General features: G+C 49.7%; 1 protein-coding gene across 9 annotated transcripts in view; it reads left to right on the top strand.

Moving 5' to 3' along the window:
- Positions 1 to 20561, top strand: part of TENM4 (teneurin transmembrane protein 4) — an 826321-nt gene that overhangs the window by 252671 nt on the left and 553089 nt on the right. For 7 of the 9 annotated variants that reach the window (XM_043875712.1, XM_043875709.1, XM_043875667.1 and 4 more), the window contains one exon: positions 3692 to 3793. The exons of the other annotated variants lie outside the window; for them this stretch is intronic. In XM_043875712.1, the coding sequence (XP_043731647.1) occupies positions 3784 to 3793 (10 nt within the window). In that variant the 5' untranslated portion in view covers positions 3692 to 3783. The remainder of the gene's footprint in view (positions 1 to 3691; positions 3794 to 20561) is intronic. 9 annotated transcript variants of the gene reach the window in all.

The following is a 20561-nucleotide window of genomic DNA, read 5'->3' as shown; positions in this document are numbered from 1 at the left end:
GTCGGACACAACTGAAGCGACTTAGCACGTATGCACGCACGGGGGAAAGCTAACTGGAGCAAAGGCACTTGGCACTTAATTCCATCTCAGCCTCTCAAAAGGCAGCCCAGGAAACCATCCTGCTTCCCCCCACCCCCTTCCTAGGGCAGGCGGGAGGTACGCTGGGAGCAGAAGGTGTCCTGGGCTGTCCAGTGTACAAGTGTCCACACAGGTCACAGCGCACTTTAAGGCTCACCTGGGAAAGGAAAGAACTGGATCCAGATCTCATCTGCTGCGCTTCCTAGCCAGGGGATTAGGGGCCAGCAGCTAGAATTCCCTGAAGCCTCATTTTCTCATCTGCAAGTCTGGAAGGAATAGGCTTGTCTCCTACGGTTGTTTAGAAGGTTAACTGAGCTCAAATATGTACCAGCCCCGAACACTGCCCAGTTCCTGGCACACAGTTAGCTTCCTCCCCTTCCAGTCCGCACTGTGCAAGCTCGCCAAATCCATCTTCCTGCAACACGTCTCTAATTATGTCACATCTCTGCTCAGAAGCCCTGAGTGGCTCTATTACCAGTGAATGATGGCCACCTTCTCTGTTTTGACATTCGGGGCCTTGCTTGTTGGGGCCCATGTCATCTGTCAGGTACCTTCCGCTTCCCCCCAGGCAGTCCTCACTCATTCTTCACCCACACTTTCCCCTCCCAAGCCTTCACACCCTCACACGGGTGCCCACCCTGTCCCCATGCCAGCACCCCCCCACCCTGTCCCTGGTGCCTGGCCGGGCACGGATGGTGTGCTGTCCCGTCAGTGCTCCCTGTTTCATCAGCTGACGTGACCTCTCTGTTTCTCCCTCCTCTGACTGTTTTGTTTTTCTGTTTCCACCTCCAAAACTGCCAAGCATTTCCGTTACTTGCAGCCCTGCTGTCTTATTTTCCTTATCACCCTGTGAGTCCCCTGAGGGACTTCTGGGCCCTCAATGTGTCCAGTATCACACCTAACACTCCCGAATAGGAGTGAGTGAGTGAGCGAGTGAGCAAGTGAAGGAATGAACACCCTCACCCAGTCCTAACTGCATTGCCCTTCATAAACTGCTGGTACATGAAAGGGAAAGTGTTAGTCGCTCGATAGTGTCCAACTCTTTGTGACCCTATGGACTATAACCCACCCGGCTCCTCTATCCATGGGATTATCCAGGCAAGAGTACTGGAGTGGGTTGCCATTTCCTTCTCCAGGGGAACTTCCCACCCCAGGGATTGAACCCGGGTCTCCTGCATTGCAGACAGATTCTTTACTGTCTAAGCCACCGGGGAAGCCCTAAAGCCTTTGGTCAATCCTTGGGTGTTTTGATTTCATTCACCGTCAAGTGGTGCTTATTGGAGGTACAGTCAGCCCTTTGTACCCGTGGGTTTCAGGTCTGTGGATTCAACCAACCACAGATTGAAAATATGCTGGGGGGAAAAGTCTCTAGAAAGTTCCCAGAACCAAAGTTGACTTGGCCCCACCGGTAAATGTTTACATAGCATTTACATTGTATTTACAAGTGTTTACATATCATTTATCTTGTGTTAGGTATCATAAGTAATCTAGAGATGATTTCATGTCGATGGGAGGTTATGTGTAGGTTACATGCAAATCCTATACTGTTTTATATGAGGCACTTGAGCATCCATGGAATTTGGTACCCATGAGGGATCATGGTAGGGATCCCTAGCCTGGAATTTGGTACCCAGGAGGGATCAAATCCTCCTCCATGTACCAAGTGATGACTTGACGTTGAAAAAGGGAATTCGGGGATACAAACTGAAAATAATAAGTGAAGAAAAGGAGTAGAGGTTTTCCCTGGAAGCTTGGCAAAGATGAAGGTGGAAGAGAAGTAAGCCTGTAGTTCTGCAGCATCTTCAAGATAGGGGATCAGATAAAGGTCCCAAGTAGCAGCTCTGGCCCAAAGCTCTGGAGCCAGAGTGAAATTGTGTGACCTGGACAAAGGAGAGGGGTTTGAGAAAGACAAGAAGTGCTTCATCCAAGTCACGGGATACGATTAGGACCGCAGTGTGTCCCTTGCAGGCCAAGCCGACAACGCTGCGTCCTAAAATCCACAAGGCGCCGGGCCCGGGAGAAGAGGGCCACACGCAAGAGGAAGGGCCTCTCGCCACGTCCATCGTTACAGCCAATTTCCTGCTCCCCTCTGAAACTCTGGAGGGTAAACTAGTAATGAACAAGGCACAGTAAATAGAAATTAAGGGCACAGTAACCATTACCGCTCATTTGAGATACATAAAATGATAGACATTTCCTGTGATTACTGCCTATTTTTTGTTTTAGTGAATATAATATGGTTTATAAGGATTCTTCTAGTTTACCTCCAAACTTGAGTCTTGCTGATTCTAACTGGTGGTGTTTGGGAGCCTGAGCCCTGAGGGAAGGGTACTCTGCACTTGGGCAGAGCCTAGTGAATGTTTCCACCCAATATAGTCACTCTGTGTAGAATAACGAGAATTTACAGTAAAGAAACAGGAAATGCAGATGAAGCTAGCAAAATTTCACACCTAGGGGAGTTTTGTCTTAATGAAGATTACCAGTAATTCCTCACCTTCTAATAGGCAATAACGTCTTCTTAGCTAGGCTCCTAGGTATATTTGGCAAATATGTATTCAGGGAATTTCTCAAACAATGACTTTGTACTTCAGATGGATGTATCCTTCGTGCATTGTCCTTTAGCTTAGTGCGTCTTTCATATAAAAAGGCAATTTGTCGTGTCTTCAGTGGGTGACTGCAGTAGTTGGTGCAGGAGAAGTACAGAGACCTCAAGTGTACTTGAAGTCCTCGAGTATATGAGGACCTGTGTTCAAATCCCAGCTCCTCCTCTCGCAGTGATCTGCTGCAAATCGCTTAAAACCTTTGGCCCTCTTGTCACTCTTCCCTGAAGTGAGATGGAATTTTCTTTTATTCATTTCACAAAGCTTTATTGTGGACAGACACCTCTTTGGGCACTGGATGTGTGGAGATGAATCAACATCGTCATAGAATTCTCGGGGCATAAAGAATCTTACATGTAGCCTAGCTCCGAGTTTTTCTCTTTCAGACAAAGGCTCAAGGAGGGGAAGTGATTTGCTAGAGGTTGCAGAGTGATAAGCAAGTGGACCAGAGCCAGACTCTTGGGTGTAAGGAGCCTTTGCCCATGTGACTCCCAGATGATATATCGCAGGGAGGATGGGGCCATTCTATAGGGCAGGACACTAAGTGATGTATTTATTTGCCCAGTGAATCAATGATAGAACTGCTGCAGAGGCCGGTGCCTTGGCCACATGCTCTGCCTGCTCCTTGCTCCCTGCTTCCATCACAGCACAGTAAGTCCTTCACGGAACACTCGGTGTCTACTCTACACCAAGCTGCCTATGCCAGGCTTGTAAAGAGGGCTGATCTGCAGTTCTGACCCTCCGGGGGTTTGGTAAGCTTGAGGAGGCCCGTGTCTACAGTGGCTGTCACACAAGGCCAGATGAGACGGGAGAGGAAAGAGAGGTTGCAGGCAGGGTGTTGTGCAGGATTCCCAGGGTATTTGAGACCCCACTTGCTTTTCTGCATGCCTGGGGGACCAGGAACCAGCCCCCTCTCCCCACTGGTGCACATTTGCTGGGGAGAAATCTGTAAGACAGGGTCAAGGACACCTTGCCACTGCACTCCCTTGAATCTCTGTTCTCTGCCTCAACAGGAAGGATCCCGTCCCATCCTCCAGGAGCTGATGGCCCTGGAGAGAGGGCTTCAGGGCCCACGGACACTGCTGACTCTTCAGAACGTGCTGACATGGAGCCAGGTCAGTCCCTTGTCTGCCCTGATTTTCCGTGTCATCAACTGCAAACCTGTGGTCTTGATGAGAAATGGCGTCTTAGAATCTGAAAACAGGTTGAAGGCTTTTGCCAACTAAGCTGCCTAGGGAGTGGAGAGGTCAGGCCAGGGTGGAGGTGGCCTTCTTGGAGAGCAGATGCAGTGGCGGGATGGGTGGCTGCTGGAAGCCAAGCCAGTGCCAGCTTGGTGGGCGGACAGGGCAGGCAAGGGCCAGGCATGCAGCCGGGTGTGAGCGGGGAGCTGGCACCCAGGAAGCATGGCGCGTAACCGGGTCCACAGAGGCCGCAACAGCCTCAAGAGTCATCCTGGGCCCCCAGGCACCAAGGGCAGGGTCCAGCGTTTGGTGGTTACATTTCAAGCTGAGTTGGAGTGGACTAGGAGGCAAAATTGAGAATGAGGTAGGAGGAAGTGTGTGGGCGACTGCCGAGAGGACAGGTGGTCCACAGGCCAGGTCCAGCTGGCCAGAATGGCTTTCCCGGGGCTTTTCTGGTACTGCTGTGCAATGGCAAGACCAGAACACACCTGCGGAGGAGTAGGGAGTAGAAGGATGTTTCAAGCTAGAGAAAGAACATGGCAGAGAGAAAGGGAGCATCATAAATGGAGCCTGGGTCATCAGGAAGGCTACAGAATCGGGGGGAAAGGCCAGGACCCAGGGGATGAGCCTGAGATGGTTGGATGGTATCATCGATTCAACAGACGTGAGTTTGAGCAAACTCCAGGAGATGGTGAGGGATAGGGAAACTTGGCGTGCTGCAGTCCATGGGGTCGCAAAGAGTCAGACACGACTGAGCGACTGACCGAACAGCAACAACAAGCTGTGAACCAAGCACTTCTTCTTACCATGTGCACGATCGTGCTGGGTAGAAGCCCGAGTCTTTCTGGGCTCAGTTATGCTGCAGTAATAAATGAACTCCGGAATCTCAGTGGGTTCACACAGTGAAGGTTTATTTCTTGTTCATGCTACCTATCTAACCAAGGAGGGTGGAGGGCTCTGCCCTACCCAGTGACTCAGGGGTCAGGCTGGTGGCAGCTCTGCCATGTTTTAGGTGTAGCCCCTGGAACAAGGGGCCACCTTGATCTTCGCATCGGGGGAAGAGGTGGCTGGAAGGTTAAGCACTGGCTCTTAAATGCTTTGGCTCAAAAGTGGCACAGCCTGTGGGCCAGAACTAATCATGAGGTCTAACCTGGTTTCTAGGGCTCTGGGAAGTATAGATATTTGATGGGCGGTAACTGCCTCTACCATAGTAGATATTATGAGTTCCATTTTACAGGTAAGAAAACCGAGACTCAGAGACATTTCTTTTTTCCATTTCTTTAGTTTTTTAATCTGGTGTGCGTGTGCGTTCTGAGGCACCTCAGTTGTGTTCATCTCTTGGCGAGGCTATAGACTTGTAGCCCACCAGCCTACTCTGTCCATGGGGATTCTCTAAGCAAGAATACTGGAGTGAGTTGTCATTTCCTTCTCCAGGGGATCTTCCCAACTCAGGGATCGAACTTGCATTCCTATGTCTGCTGTATTGATAGATGGGTTCTTTATCACTAGTGCCACCTAGGAAGCCCCTTAATCTGGTGTTCCAACCAAATAACTCATATTCAGAACTAATGATATTAACACATTCTAAAGAGATTATCAGTATTTCTTTTTTTACCCGGAGACATTAATTATCTTATCTGAGGTCTCCCAGATAAAAAGCACCAGAGCCTAGATCATACATAACCTCAGATTCAATCATTTATTTACCAATTCAGCAAAAACATATTGTATATTGACAGTAGACCCAGCACCATGCTAGGCTCTGGGAATATAACAGGGAAAAAAAACAGACGTAGCCTCTGCTCTCAGCCTGGTGAATGCCTATAACTACAAGCTGGGATAAATGTTTCCCAGTGGAGACACAGTGGTTTTCTGTACATGCTAAGTCACATTAGTCATGTCCAACTCTTGTGACCCCATGGACTGTAGCCTGCCAGGCTTCTCTGTCCATGGGGTTTCCCAGCAAGAATACTGGAATGGTTAGCCATTCCCTTCTCCAGGGGATCTTCCTAACCCAGGGTTGGAACCCATGTCTCTTACATCTCCTGCATTGGCCAGTGGATTCTTTACCACTGGTACCACCTGAGAAGCCATAGTTCTCTGACGACACCTATTAAGATTTGTGCTTTTTATAGAGGGACAGGTAAAATGGGGTGACATTAATTGAGGCATTGTGCCAAGTACTTGATTGATGCATCTCATCAAACAGCCGCAACCCCAAGAGGTAGTTCTTATAATTCCATCTCGAGAGTCCCTTGGACATCAAGGAGATTCAACCAGTCCATCCTAAAGGAAATCAGTCCAGAATATTCATTGGAAGGACTGATGCTGAAACTGAAACTCCGATACTTTGGCCACCTGATGCGAAGAGCTGACTCACTGGAAAAGACCCTGATGCTGGGAAAGATTGAAGGCGGGAGGAGAAGGGGATGACAGAGGATGAGATGGTTGAATGGCATCACTGACTCAATGGACGTGAGTCTAAGTAAACTCCAGGATTTGGTGATGGACAGGGAGGCCTGGCATGCTGCAGTCCATGGGGTCGCAAAGAGTCAGACACGACTGAGCAACCGAACTGAACTGAACGGAACTGAAGATGACAAAACGGAGGCTCCTTCAGCAAGGGAAGATGACTGGGCTGCAGGTGAACTCTTTCACCCCATCTAGGCTCACTTGTAAGGAGGATATGAATGCTAGAGTTAAAAATTAAATCTCATTCCTCACTGCATCTAAACCCAAGAAAGGTGGTCTCCTCTTCCTCCCATAAATCTCCCCCATCCCGGGCCTCTCTCTCACTGGTTCCCCGAGCATCCTGAAGTGTCACATGTGAATGCAGCTCTCAGCTCTGACAGAGGGGCCCCTCGGAGCCCAGAGAGGGGGTCTCTCATTCCCCTGGTGATGCCGCTGGGAGAGCTGGGCCCAGAGCAAGGCTCGCTGAACCCACGTGCATTGAGACAGAGGAGAAATTGCAGGAACTTCAGTAGCAGGATCTGAGCCTGGCAGGATGGGGTTGAGTCTCAGCCTTGGCACTGGGGGGACTCTTCTGTCTAGAATGTTCCTCCTTTTCTGTCCTGTCTCATTTCCCCCCACCCCGTCCCTCCACTCACACTTGGTGCTGCATTTGCCCTGACTCCACCACTTTTCTCCCCTCCTCAGCGCCTGTGACCAGCTCCCCTGTCGCCTCCCTGGTCCGAGCCACCCTCGGACCTGGATCCTTGCAGTGGCCTCCTTGGGGGATTCTGCTGCCACCATTACCTCCCGGGGGAGGGAACAGATCTGATCTGATGGGTTCAGTCAGATCAGATCAGTCCTCTGCCCACAGTTCTCTCATGGCTCCCCAGCTCACGCAGAGGAAAGGTCACAGACCTCACCCTGACCCCCCCAGGACTCACCCGAGCCAGCCCCTGTCCCCTCCTACCCCGTCTCTGTCTATCCCTCGCTCATGCCAGTGGCCCCCGTGCTCATCCTTGAACCATAAACACATTCCCCCCTCAAAGCATAAGGCATCGAATCCCTTTTCCAGTCTTGGAGAGAACTCTTCAGGCAGAGGGAACAGACCTCCAGGTCGCCATCCAAGTGAGCAGAGCATAGTTGGGGCTGAATCAGCAAATGCAGCTGGGGTCCCGTGGTGTGAGCAAGGTGGGCTTAGAGGAGGTGAGAAGGGAAGGCAGTCCTCACCCTCCAGGTCTTCCAGTGCCTGTCTTCCCTTTGACCGTTCCTCGTAGCATTTATCTCCACCTGGCACTTTGTATATTACTCTTAAGTCTGTCTTCTGCTCTTCCCCCATTGGAATGTAAGCTCCATGAAGGCAGGGGGTTACTCTGTGTTGTTTCGGCGGGTTTATGATGTCTAGAACACTGCCTGGAATGCAGCAGGCACTCAGGAAATAGGCGATGGATGACTGAATGAGTAGACAAACAGCTGAACGAAAGATTCCACAGCGTGACTCGTTACGCTCTTCTGTTCTCGGCATCCTGCCTTTTTGTGTGTTGTCCCCTCTTCCGGGAAGGTCCCCACTGCCTTCCTCCCTGCCCTCGCCCCCTCGTGCTCACTCACTCTGCCAGCCCAGCGGGGCCACTCCCCTGCAGCACATCACCTGGGCACTGTTCCTCCATCCCCCTGAGCCCGGGGTTTCCAGGGCCGGCTCAGATCCTCAGCTGGGGGCCCCCGGAGCCTGGCGCACAGGTAGCATCCAGGAACAGCTCATTGGGCTGAGCTGAGTTGACCAGAACGCCATCCGAGGGGCCTGTCCTCCTCTTCCTTCTTCCCTCACCCGCGGTCAGGAGGCAGGAGCCCTTGCTGCCAACTCAGTCTCCTCCTGCCTAACGCCTGCCTCAGAGATCAGGAAGACGAGGCAAATAGGACACTAATGAAATTCAGAGCGAAAACTAAATTGGGAGGTGTTGCAAACACAGTGGAGGAGGGAGATGTGATTTAAGAGGCTTGCTCTCGCTCCAGGGCGGGAGGGGAAGTGGGGGGGCATGTAGAGAGTGCTGGGCTGGAGGGACCCTCACACAGGCCCGCTTCTGACCCCTCCACATGGGGTGGCCTGTCCATCCCTTTAGCTCACGGGCCTCACTGTTCGAGCTTTAAATTAGGGGTCTTTTCTTTGCTTGACTCATTCGTTCATTCATGCCTTCCCACCACCTTGCCCAAAAAGATTTGAGTGGGCTAGCAAAATTGTAGTTGATTAATTAAGACGAAGAACATTTAATACAAAATTAAGATAGAATGTGAGGGAGGAAAAAGGGAAATGGAGACGAGAAAGTGATCAGGGCCAGTCAGAAGATGGGTTCTTGGGAAGGGGGCGTTTGGACACCGCTGTCCTGAGGATGGCACAGGCTCTCGTGACAAGTGCGTGGGGCTGCAGCCGTGACTGCTCTTTAGGGATGGCGGAGCGCCTGCGGTCCAGGGGAAGTGAGGATGGCCGCTGTCTCAATGCCCACTAACCTGTTCTTTGTGTCTTTGGTTATAGGCATCGGCTGACTGCTGTGTGCTGGGGACCACCCCACACCCCCCACAGCACACCATTTTCTATCTCTTTGAATGTTCACAGTAGTGATCTTTTCTTACAAGGTAGTCTTTTTTTAATTAATTATTTTAGCTGGAGGATAATTACTTTAGAATCCTGTGATGGTTTTGCCACACATCAGTATGACTCAGCCATAGGTATACACGTGTCCCCTCCTTCCCCTTCTCATCCATTCAGCTTGTCACAGAGTACCAGCTTTAGGTGCCCTGCGTCATACATCAAACTTGCCTGGGTTACCTATTTTACATATGATAATGTATGTGTTTCAATGAGTGAGTGTGAGTGATAGTTGCTCAGTCATGCCTGACTCTTTGCAACCCCATGGACTGTAGCCTGCCAAGCTCCTCTGTTCATGGAATTCTCCAGGCAGGATTACTAGAGTGGGTTTCCATTCCCTTCTCTATGTTTCAATGCTCTTCTCTCAAATCATCCCACCCTCAGCTTCTCCCACCGAGTCCAAAAGTCTGTTCTTTACCTCTGTGTCTCCCTTGCTGCCCTGCATGTAGAACTGTTGGTACCATCTTTCTAGATTCCACATATATGTGTTAGTATATGGTATTTGTCATTCTCTTTCTGTCTTACTTCAGTCTGTACAACAGGTCCTAGGTTCATCCACCGAATTAGACCTGACTTGAATGTGTTCCTTTTTATAGCTGAGTAATATTGCATTGTGTATATGTATCACAACTTCCTTATCCATTCATCTGCCAATGGACATCTAGGTTGCTTCCATGTCTTAGCTATTGTAAATAGTGCTATAATGAGCATTGGGGTACATGTATCTTTTTCAATTCTGGTTTCCTCAGGGTATATGCCCAGGAGTGGAATTACCTTTTCAAGTTCATTTTAGGGATGAGGTGATTGAGGCTCAGAGATAGAGTCATCTTTTCAGCAAATAGTACTGGAACAACTAGGGATCCACACACAAAAACTTGAAGTTAGACCCCTTCCTCACACCGTATTAGCTCAACATAAATCATTCATCCAGCATCCTGGTGGGTACCACTAGGTGAGTATTGCAACGGAAGTGTGTTGAGAGGTTGAGGCCTCCTGGTAGAAGGCTTGGGATGCCATACAGGGAAGCCGAGATGTCCTGTTATCTTGTTTAAGAAATGATAAACCGAAAAAAAAAAAAAAAAAGAAATGATAAACCACTGAAAGTTTTTGCACAAGCATTTAATTGATGGTTTAAAATTTACATGTGCAGAAGACTCTGATCACCAATAGGCAGATAAAAGTCATCCACTACTCGTTCAAAGTCACTCACAAATAAAGTAATGTCAGTGATCTAGAAGAGAAAGGGAAATGAGAAAAAGAAAGAGGAAGGAAACTAACAGCTAAGTGAGCACTCACGGTGTGCCAAGCATTCACCATATTATCTAATCATCACAGCACTTAGGGAGTACTTTCTCCATTTGACAGATTTATAAACTGAGGCATCCATCCCCACCCCCACCCCAGGATTGTTGTTGTTGTTTAGTCACTAAGTCATGTCTGACTCTCTTGTGACCCCACAGACTGTAGCCCATCGGGTACCTCTGTCCATGGGATTTCCCAGGCAAGAATACTAGAGTGGGTTGCCATTTCCTTTTCTTTCCCAACCCAGGGATTGAACCCAGGTCTCCTGCATTGGCAGGTGGATCCTTTACCACTGAGGCACCAGGGAAGTCTGTCTGCCCCCGATGCCTTACTAGTAAATGCAGAACTGGGATTCAAATCCAAGTCAGTCTGCTTCTAAAGCCCACGATTACGTTTCACACTACCCCACCTGGGCTTGGTGTTGTTCGTTTGAACTAGCCTGTTTACTGCTACAACCTGCTCTTTTTAAAGTGCATTGCTGTCTTTCAAGCACACTTTTTAGCTTTGGGAATATTGAACAAGAACCTCACGTATGGTTCTTTGTTCCAGCCTTTTGGAGTCCGCCATGGCAGCTCCCCGGCACGTAGCAGACAGTCAGCAGTCCTCACTTTTGTATCTGTTACTTTTCATAGACAACATGGCCACAGATGAGATGGTAACTATTAACTAGAGTTACTGGTGACTGAAAGATAACTGAGTGGCCAGGCCTTGTTAGAACCATCCATCCTGGTTAGCGCTGGGAACCTGGGGGTTCAGAGAACCTGGGACAGAGTAGTTACTTTGCTCAGGGTCAGAAATCATCCTAATTGGAACACGCTAATTCTCATAGGCCTGTGTGCTAAGTCGCTTCAGTTGTGTCTGACTCTGCGACCCCATGGACTATAGCCCACCAGGCTCCTCTGTCCATGGGAGTCTCCAGGCAAGAATACTGAACTGGGTTGCCACGCCCTCCTCCAGGGGCTCTTCCAACCCAGGGATCGAACCCACATCTCTTACATCTCCTGCATTGGCAGGCAGATTCTTTACCACTAGCGCCACATGGGAAGCCCGGGTTCTTGTATAAACACTGAATAAAGCAAACATGACTTATGAGGCTAAGAATGTGTTGTCACATTTGGTGCCAATTATGGCAGTGAAGCAAAGATAAATGAACATTGATTGAACTCTTTCTGTGGGTTAGTATCTGTGCTGGGCACATAGCATGTCTTATTCTCAATGTGAAAACCTATGTGTTTGGGGCTCTATGAGCTAGGGACAGTCCCATTTTCCAGCAATCAAACTGAGATGCAGAGAAGATGCTTGCTGAGGGACACCTATGTCCTAGTTCTGGGTGGAGCTGGGGTTTGAAGCTGGGTCTGTGTGCCTCATCCTCGGGGGTCCCCACGCCATCCTCCAGCTGGGGAGAAGCTGCTGAGTCTGGTCCTGGTGAGGCGCTCTGCTTCCATTTGTAAGGTACAGCAGTCCAAACAGTGCTGCCCTGGCCAACCATACCCTCAAACTGGTTTCAGGCTCTTTCTGCCCAGACCACCTGCCTATCCTCCAAGACTTCTTTTCCCTCCCTGAGTTGGCACCTTCATCTTCACTCCAGGCACCTGGGATGTCCGCCATCCTGCCATTCTACAGTCCTCTTTCCATACCTAGTGTCTGCTTAATCAGTGTCAGGACTCAGTAAACACACAGATGGTCTAAGTTGGAGGAGGAAGGATCTGGTGACCTAACATGAAATCCAAAAGGTGCCCCAGATGGAGCTCGAAACCCAGAAGTGCCCTGTTCATGCAGAAGAGGAATCCTGATGAGGGAACCATTTCTGGATCGCCTCTGCCAGTATTTTGGAAAGTGGCAACCAGGCAGCCATAGACACCAGGGGTGGAGTTCTATCCTCCCCTGTGGCCTTGCCGGAGTCATGGTTCAGAGAGCTACACAGCCACTGCTGCAATGTTCTGCCCTTCTGCACCTCCTTTAATGGAGTCCTCGTCTACCTGTCCCCCATCCCTGGGGCAGTGCTACGGTGCAATCCTGGGTGCACAGAATCATCACAGAATGACTTATAAGCTGACTCCCTGGTTCATTTCCAAATGGGAAGGTCATTGCCACTTCCCTCAGCAGGTTCAAAGACCAGATCCTCATAAAGGTAGGGGCTGCTCCCTGTGGCTTGTGGCATCTTTAGCTGCACGTCTCTGTAGCCAGTTTAGCCAAAGCAGCCAAGGTCATGGCCTGAAGGCCCTCTTCTGAAGCTGTGAACCTCTCTCACTATGCTGCCTTGACTTAACCTGCTGTGAAATGGATGCGCTTGGACATCTTCCACCAGCTGCTGCTTTGTGAAAGCTCCCTAGGTGGGAGAGAGCAGCCTGTCAACATCTCTCAGCGCAGAATCCTTTGCCTCTTTGGATTCTAACCCTGATGGAGAAGCCGATTGTGCAGCAAACGCTCCAGGGGTGAGAACAGACATTTGTTGAATACCTATTATATGTCAACCACTGCGCTAGGCATTTCACAGTCCATTTAACCCTCACAACTTCCAGTGAGGTAAGCACTGTTATTTCTGATTCACAGATGGGGCCATGGAGCCTCAGAGAGGGTCAATGGCTTGAAGTCACACAGCTGGGAAGTGGGGGAGGCTGGAAATGAATCAAGGTCATCTGCTGCCAAGCCCGACTCCTTCCCACTGGGTTGAAATTAATAAGATCGACTGCAGCAAGAGCCACCATCAGCAGCGTGCTCACTACACGCCTGACTTGTATTAGCTCATTGAATCACAGCAACAATCCAGTGAGAAGCAGGTACTATTACGGTTCAGATTTTACCCGTGAGGAAACCAAGTCACAGAGAAGTGCTTTCAGAGTGAAGCATTGTCCAAAAGTGGGTGTTCGGAACATAAGCCACAGCAATCTGTTACAGTTGGCTGCTCTGTCGTAAATACCTCTTGTCTAAAATAAGCACAAACCTTGTTCATTGTATGTACTTACTAATATTAATATCTGGTTACTGGTAATTAACTCCACGATGCCCTTGCCACCCACTGGAGTTGGAATTCTTGTTGCTCTTAACATCCTGGGCTAGGCATTTAGTTGCCCCTTGCCCTGGGAGACTTCCAATAGGTCAAAGGATCCCAGAGGTGGAATTCTGGATGTGAGGAATCAAGCAAGATAGAAGGGTATATAGTGGAAGAGAGCCAGCTGGCTCTGCAATCATATTGATGGGGTCCAAGCCTGGTTTACCAGCTCTGGATTCTAAGTTACTTAACCTCCTCTTCAGTTTCCTAATACATGAAATGGTTATAATAAGAGCCCATATCTCAGTGGACTATTGTAAGGGTTTACAATCTCATAAGATGCTTATAATCAGAGGTAACTAAAAAATCAGCTGCCCAATAACTGAACTGTTGTATTGTAGAATGTTCGTTGACAGAGTTGGACTTACGAGGTGATCTAGTTCCACCCTTTCATTTGCTGATGATGACAGTGAGGCCCAGAGACAGGCAGTGATTGGCCCAAGACACGCAGTGTTTTTGTTTTCTGATTCCAATGCCAAAGTTCTTTCTGATTTTGCAGGTGCATGGGAGTGGGTTGCCGTTTCCGACTCCAGGGGCTCTTCCCAGCCCAGGGATTGAACCCACATCTCCTGTGTCTCTTGCATTGGCAAGCAGATTCTTTACCACTGAGCCCCCGGGGAAGTCCCTCTGACACCACACATAGACTATATTTACAGCCGCCTCAGGAAGCCTATATGTTAGCCTCGCTTCTATAAGTTCTAGTTATCTTTCAACCTGTTTTATATTTTTTGAGAGCCTATTCTTTGTTTATTCTGTGACTACTCTTATATATCTCTTTAAATATTGTATACATTTCTTTTCTTTTCTGAATCTCATAATTTCATCACCCATAGGTCTGATTCTTTTGTTCATTATTTTTGCTGTCTCTTGCTCATGGTGGCTCGTTGCCTCACGTGTTCTGGGGATTTTCAAATCATGTGTTCATGGTTGTTTTGTGGGGCTCCTTGGAGGCCTGAGCTGAACCTTCATGAGTCCGGAAAGAATTTGTATTTGCTTAAGCTAGATGCCTGGAGAAATCACCAACTTGAGGTTACTTTAAATTCAATACTGAACTTGGACTTAGGGTTTTTTTCTGGGCATAAGGTAATATGTAGTCAAGCACCGGACCCACATGAGGACCACTTTGTGATTGGGAATTTTCATTTAAAAATAGCACTTGTATGCTCAGTTGTGTCAGACTTTTTGCGACCCTATGGACTGTAGCCTGCCAAGTTCCTCCGTCTGTGGGATTTTCCAGGCAAGAATGCTGGAGTGGGTTGCCATTTCCCTCTCCAGGGGAACTTCCCGACCCAGGGATCAAACTCGTATCTCTTGTGTCTCCTGCATTGGCAAGTGGTTCTTTACCACAGCACCACCTGGGAATCCTCATAAGAGACATTAAAATGTTTTCCTTTCTCTTCACTCATCCCCACAGCCAAGTTTCCTCACTGTCTCCTTTGGTGGGGGTAGGATTTTGTCTTTTTTCTGACTCACCTGTTCATTATGGCATACATGTCTCCTTTGGAAATCCTAACCCTAAATGAGGTCTCAGTCTGATTTCTACCCTTTCAAGGACTTTGACTTTGCCTCTTTCCTTGACTCTTTAAAACTAAAGTCCCCAGACCACCAAGGACAGGCAGAGACTGTCCCCCAGGACTGTCCCCCACCCCCTACTTGGGAACCTCTTGAGATTTGTGCTATCTTGTGGTCATCTTGACCTCTGAAAGTCTGCCTTCTCTTTCTTGACAGGTCAGCTCTCTACATTTTTTTAAAAATTGTTTGTATGTTTGTTTAATCTAGTATTTTTCCATGTCTTGCATTAGGGGAATTTCTTAGGGTGAATAAGCAGACATACTGGTGGAAATAGAAGTTGAAAGTGGTCACCTCTATCTTTCTTTTGGTGTGAACATGGGCTTCATTGGCTAAGATTTCCCTGATTATTACGGGTTGGCAGTTTATTGTATTTTTCGTCCAGAGTCCGTGGAGTATGCCAAGAACACTGAGGGGCAGTTTCCAGGCCACAGACCAGGTCCATCTCTCAGTGTCATTGCCATCACTCTTCTGAGATCTCATCCCGTGCTCATCTCAGCCCCACAGGCGACTTGGCCAGGAACATTACCTATCGGTTTTGTCAAATGGAAACTCTGGTTTTGTGATAAGTGCCCTGGAGGTACCGCATTCTGAAGGCAGGCCTGCATGCCACTGCTATGATCCAGTTGTCCCCAGCGTGGTCCTTGGGAAAGCTTTAACCAAGCGCAGCAGAGGCAGCATGAGCAATCTTATGTTCACTTGCCCATCGATTCATTCACTCCCCAAACACTTACTGAACACCTACTATATGCTGTGCCCATGTTAGACCTTGGGATGCAGAGACGGAGAAGCCACAGTCCTTCCTCTTCTGGACAAGGATGTTTACATGGACAGTGACCATTTTCTGACCATTGCTTTGGCAGAATGAAACTGGAGGTGGAAGGGGACCACCCAGCTTCCAATAGGGATGTCTAGGCAGGCTTCTCATAGGAAGTGACAAGTGAGTCTAAAGTATGAGAACCGATAGCAAATCTAAAAACGAAAAGACCATGACTCACCAGTTCCTTGAAAGAAAACACAAACACTCCCTCCACTTGAGAACTGATGGTCCCACTGATTTTCCTTTCCTGGTCTTGGTTTATGGGTAGATACCACTTTCGTCCACCTTGGGGCCACCTTTGAGAACCACTGGTGTAATTTACACATCTTCAGCAGGAACACTGTCATCCCCCAGAGGGCAAGATTGGTACTTGGGGGTGAAAAAAATCTTAGTTATTATAGTGACTGTGATCCTCTGAGGAGCCCAGTTCATAAGCAGAAATACACTATGTGTTCAGTATTAACATTTCACAGGAGGTAGAGGAGTTTGCGGGGGAGAGGAGAGTCTGTAAAGTCTCCTTAGCAATGGGTTTGGGGGGGCGTGCAGAGTGATGTTGGGAAGGCTTGTAATGAATAAAAACTGAGAACCACTGGTGTAACTGGATGAGCACTGGAGTCAGATATGCCTGCTCAAAGCCGCCTCCCTCACAGCCTGTGTGTGGGTGTGACTGGGCTCATTCGCTGAGTCATGTCCAGCTCTTTGCAGCCCTGTAGACTGTAGCCCTCCAGGCTCCTCTGTCCATGGGATTTTCCAGGTAAGAATATTGGAGTGGGCTGCCATTTTCCTTCTCCAGGGGATCTTCCCAGCCCAGGGATTGAACCCTCGTCACCTGTACTGGCAGATGGATTCTTTACCGTTGAAATGATTGGGAAGCCCCACAACATGTATAATCTTGGGCAAAGGTATACCTCTCTCTGTGCCGCAGTTTCCTTCTCTCCTAAATGGGAAAGAATGCCTCCCACCACAAGGCTGTTCTAAGGATTCAGTGAATCCTATGTGTAAATTTCCTGGCACGTAACAGGTGCTCAATAAATGTTATTAGGCATGAATTCCCTACTCCCATCCAGGCTGACACACATGTTCAAGAGAGGGCCCAGAGGTACAGAGACTTGTTGCAAGTGTTGTTTTAACTGCAGATCATGAGCAGCATGTGTAGGAGAATTCCCCTCTGAGACCACGTGAATGTGCGATGTCCTGGGAGCTCTTGGAATGATCCAAGAGAGAGATCGGGTGATCCATGTGAGTTATTAAAGACAACATTTCCTGGTTCTTCTCTGAGACACAATTAATATTCATCCTGCTTGGAGCAATTGGTATCAGGGAAGTTCAGACATCCAGGTGCAGTTAAACCTTTTGAGTGACTATTTTTTTAAGGGAGAGAGTTTGGGATTTTCCCAGGGGTCCCTAGTTAATTGGGGATTCCTGGCCTTTGTACCACCAGTTAGGGAAGAAACTATTGATCCAGGAGGACCAGCCAAGTGGGGTATGAGTGGAAGGCAGTAATACATGGAAGGGAGGCAGGATTGCAGGAGGAGTCAGGAGAGGAGGCTTGGGTGGCTCTTCTTTGTTGCTCTGAGACGCCACGCTTCCCTCCATCAGCATCCTCCTCAGTGTCCCATGAGGGCCTGCAGAGATTAGTTACCTGCATAAGGCCTGGCACAGAACAGGCCCTCATCACAAACATGTTGAATGAGTCATTAACTTTCTCCCCTTCCCCTAACAATTATAACTAGCATCATTATTAAGTAATGTGTTGGTTTACTGCTTTATCTCACTTAATCCTCATAGCAACTCAATTGCTGTTTCCACCACCGTCATCATCCCCTTTTATAGATGAGAAAACTGAGGCTGGGAGAAGTTAGAATGTTGCTCCAGATGCCAAGGTTGCAGAGCCAGGGCCAGCGGCAGCTCACCCCAACTTGACCTCCAACCCTGGGCTCACGTCCACTCTACCGTCTTCTGCATCTTCCTGAGGGCGAGGTCGGAGGCTGGTGCAATTCTGAATCCCAGTGTCCAGCACAGGAAGGGGAGAGAGCCCTCTTTGGCAGCAGTGGGCTGGCTGCCCTCCTCCTGCCATCCCCCGGGGCCCTCTGCAGCCCCGATTCCTGTCTAGGCCTACCCAAGTTGGGTGAGACTGGAGCACAGTGGCCTCCGTATCGCTGACACATAGACCAGACCTGCAAGCAGGAAATGCAGCGCTGCTCCAGGGAGCCAGGCAGAGGCGCCTTCTTTCTGACACCTGCTCTGTTTCCCCACAAGGCCTGTCTTCTGCAGTGATGAACAGTGTCTGAGCAGGTTCACTGTCTCTGCTCAGAACATGTCAGGGCTCGGACCGAGCAAATCCAGGCATGGTCTGGGGGAATTCTCTGCAGCTCCCCCACTTCCTCCAGCCCCAACGGACACCTCCCCCACCCCATCTTTCTCCTCCTTGCCACCAAATGAAACACACACGTGCACAAGAAAGACAGGGAATCGGGAGACCCTGAAGATAAACTAGGACATGAAGTAATGAAATCGTCTCTCTCTCTGTAAAGAATGTTGGGGCTGACCGGTATTTGCCTGTATGTTCTCTGATTCATCTACACAACAGTTGTGGCAGGGGTAGGGGCCTACTGTTGCCGTCTCAGCCGGGGAGGGGTGGGCATGCTCTGCCCTGGGCACTGTGGGTCCTCCAGGAGCATCACAGGCCTGGAGGACATGTGACATCTTCTCACCCAACCTCCTCCCGACCGAGACCGCTGGAGCAGGGACCATTCAGCCACTCACTCGGGTGGTAAATGGCAGCACCCAGGCTTGGACCTGGAACCCACTGACCGCAAAGGCAGAGCCCTTCCCCTCTGTTGCGGGGGGGATGTCTCAGAGATGGGGGAGAGGCCCTGGACAGCCACTGGCCCAGAGCAGTGGGTAAAATAGGGTGGCCTTCAAGGAGGACTGCAGAAGGAAATGACTAACCACTCCAGTATTCTTGCCTGGGAAATCCTACGGATAGAGGAGCCTGGCGGGCTATATTCCACGGGGTCGCAAAGAGTCGGACACAACTGAGCGACTCAGCAGCAACAAAGAGGATAGCATCCAGGTTTGGCAAAATTCTGGCCAAAAGACCTCCTTGTGTTTATGGCTTGTCTTGGAGGCTGTGGGGCGAGTTCTGGTCCCGCCATGCCCAGCGGTGGCCTAGGGTGGGGAGATGAGCAGAAGTGGGTGGCATGTAGTTTAGTGGGTCTGGAACACTCTGGAGAGAGATACTTCTTGTGCTGGTTTAGCAACCTCACCAGGTGCCTGCAATTATAGAAGAGGTGTTGCCTTATTCTCTAAAACAAGTGTAATATTAGCACGCTGAAAGTTTTAACTTGCAAAATAGCAAAGGAAAGCAATGAAGCCGAGGCGCTGAGCGTGCAGGGGTGGTGGGGAAGGAGCTCAGGGCTGCCTCCAGGATAGCAGCCCCGAAACAGAGGTCTGCTGTGACCCTTTCTGCTTAGGGATTATCTGTAGCTCCCCTTGGCCTCCAGAGGAGGCCCAGACTTCTCACTGTATCATAGATGACCTGGGTGTATCCCTTTTCTCAGAAGAGTGATCATCAACAGCAAGGAGCTCAGGCTCTGGGTTCAGATCCTGACTCTCCTCCTCCCAAGCTGAGTCACCAGGAGTAGGTTTCTTAACTACCCCATGCTTCTATAAAGTCACGTGTAAAATCGACATGACAGTGAATTGTGGTGGTGGGTGTTAGGATCAAGTGAGGTGTTACACATAAAGCTGTGGGCACGGAGCGTGGTCCATAGCATTTTCAGCCAGTGTGAGTTGTGATATTGTTATTATTAGCAGCAGTGCTTGTAGCTGTAATTGTAGCGCCTTGCAGCCCCTGGCCCTTTGCACATGCTCTTCCTTTGGCGTGAGGCGCCCTTGGATGTTTTTGCACCTGTCAGAACCTTCCTCCCGCCTGGAAGATAAGCTCTGTGGTAGCCCTCTTTGACTGGGGCTGCAGTCTTGCTCCCGACTCGCTCCCATGGTGGGTCATCACAGAGCCCTGCTGGCTTTTCAGCGCATTGGTTGTAGTTCCCTGAGCCGCACAGGACATTTGTAGGTGTCCCAGAAGGGGCCTCCTGAGGGCAGGGTGTCTGCGCACCGGGCAGCCCCCTTGGGGGTGTTGGTTGCACGCGTCTGTCATTACCCCACACTCTGCCCAGGGGTAAGTGGCTCATAATTGGTGTTTGTGGAGATTTAGGCAAAGCAGGTTACAGTCACCTGTGCCGGCAGTAGGCAGCACACAGGAAGTCGGGCCCACACCTGTCTCCCTGCAGCTGGCGGTAACAGATAGGATCGGGGCCTCATTATCCACCCACGGGAAAGAAAACCCCCAACAGTGTTGACCTCAGGTTGAAAGAAAGTTCCCAGCGTTTTCTGTTTCCTTCCAACTGGCTCCCTCGACTCCAGCACTGTTCCGGCAGCCACTTGGCTGCACTTCTGGAGTTTTCTTAAGGATCTCAGGAGATGCCAGACTTCATCCTGCCTCCCTGAGCGCTACCCCCATTTCTTCTGCTGTCTCTGCAATTTTCCCATTTGGGGGCAGACTACTCACACACCCACAGGCTGGAGAAGGACCTCTGTGACCAGAGGCAGGATTCTTCAGACACTTGCCCCAGAGGCTGAAGGTCTTGGACGGGATTCCTGGAACCCATGCGAGGCTTGGGACTTTGATGCTGGTGGGTGCCTGGCTCCTGCTTCCTAAACACCAGACCCGCCTTGGCCTCAGTTGTCACCCAGATTCTTGCACTTGAGGCCACCCTCTCTGGTGCACAAAACTGGACAGGCAGTATCTCTTCTGCCTTCCCTTCCTTCTGTCCTCCCTTCCTCCCTCCCTCCCTTCCTTCCAAAT

The sequence above is a fragment of the Cervus elaphus genome, chromosome 2 (genome assembly GCF_910594005.1).
Source record: "Cervus elaphus chromosome 2, mCerEla1.1, whole genome shotgun sequence".
Classification (NCBI taxonomy): Eukaryota; Metazoa; Chordata; class Mammalia; order Artiodactyla; family Cervidae; genus Cervus; species Cervus elaphus.
The sequence above is the reverse complement of the archived record's forward strand: the minus strand, read 5'-3'. Positions and strand labels throughout refer to the sequence as shown.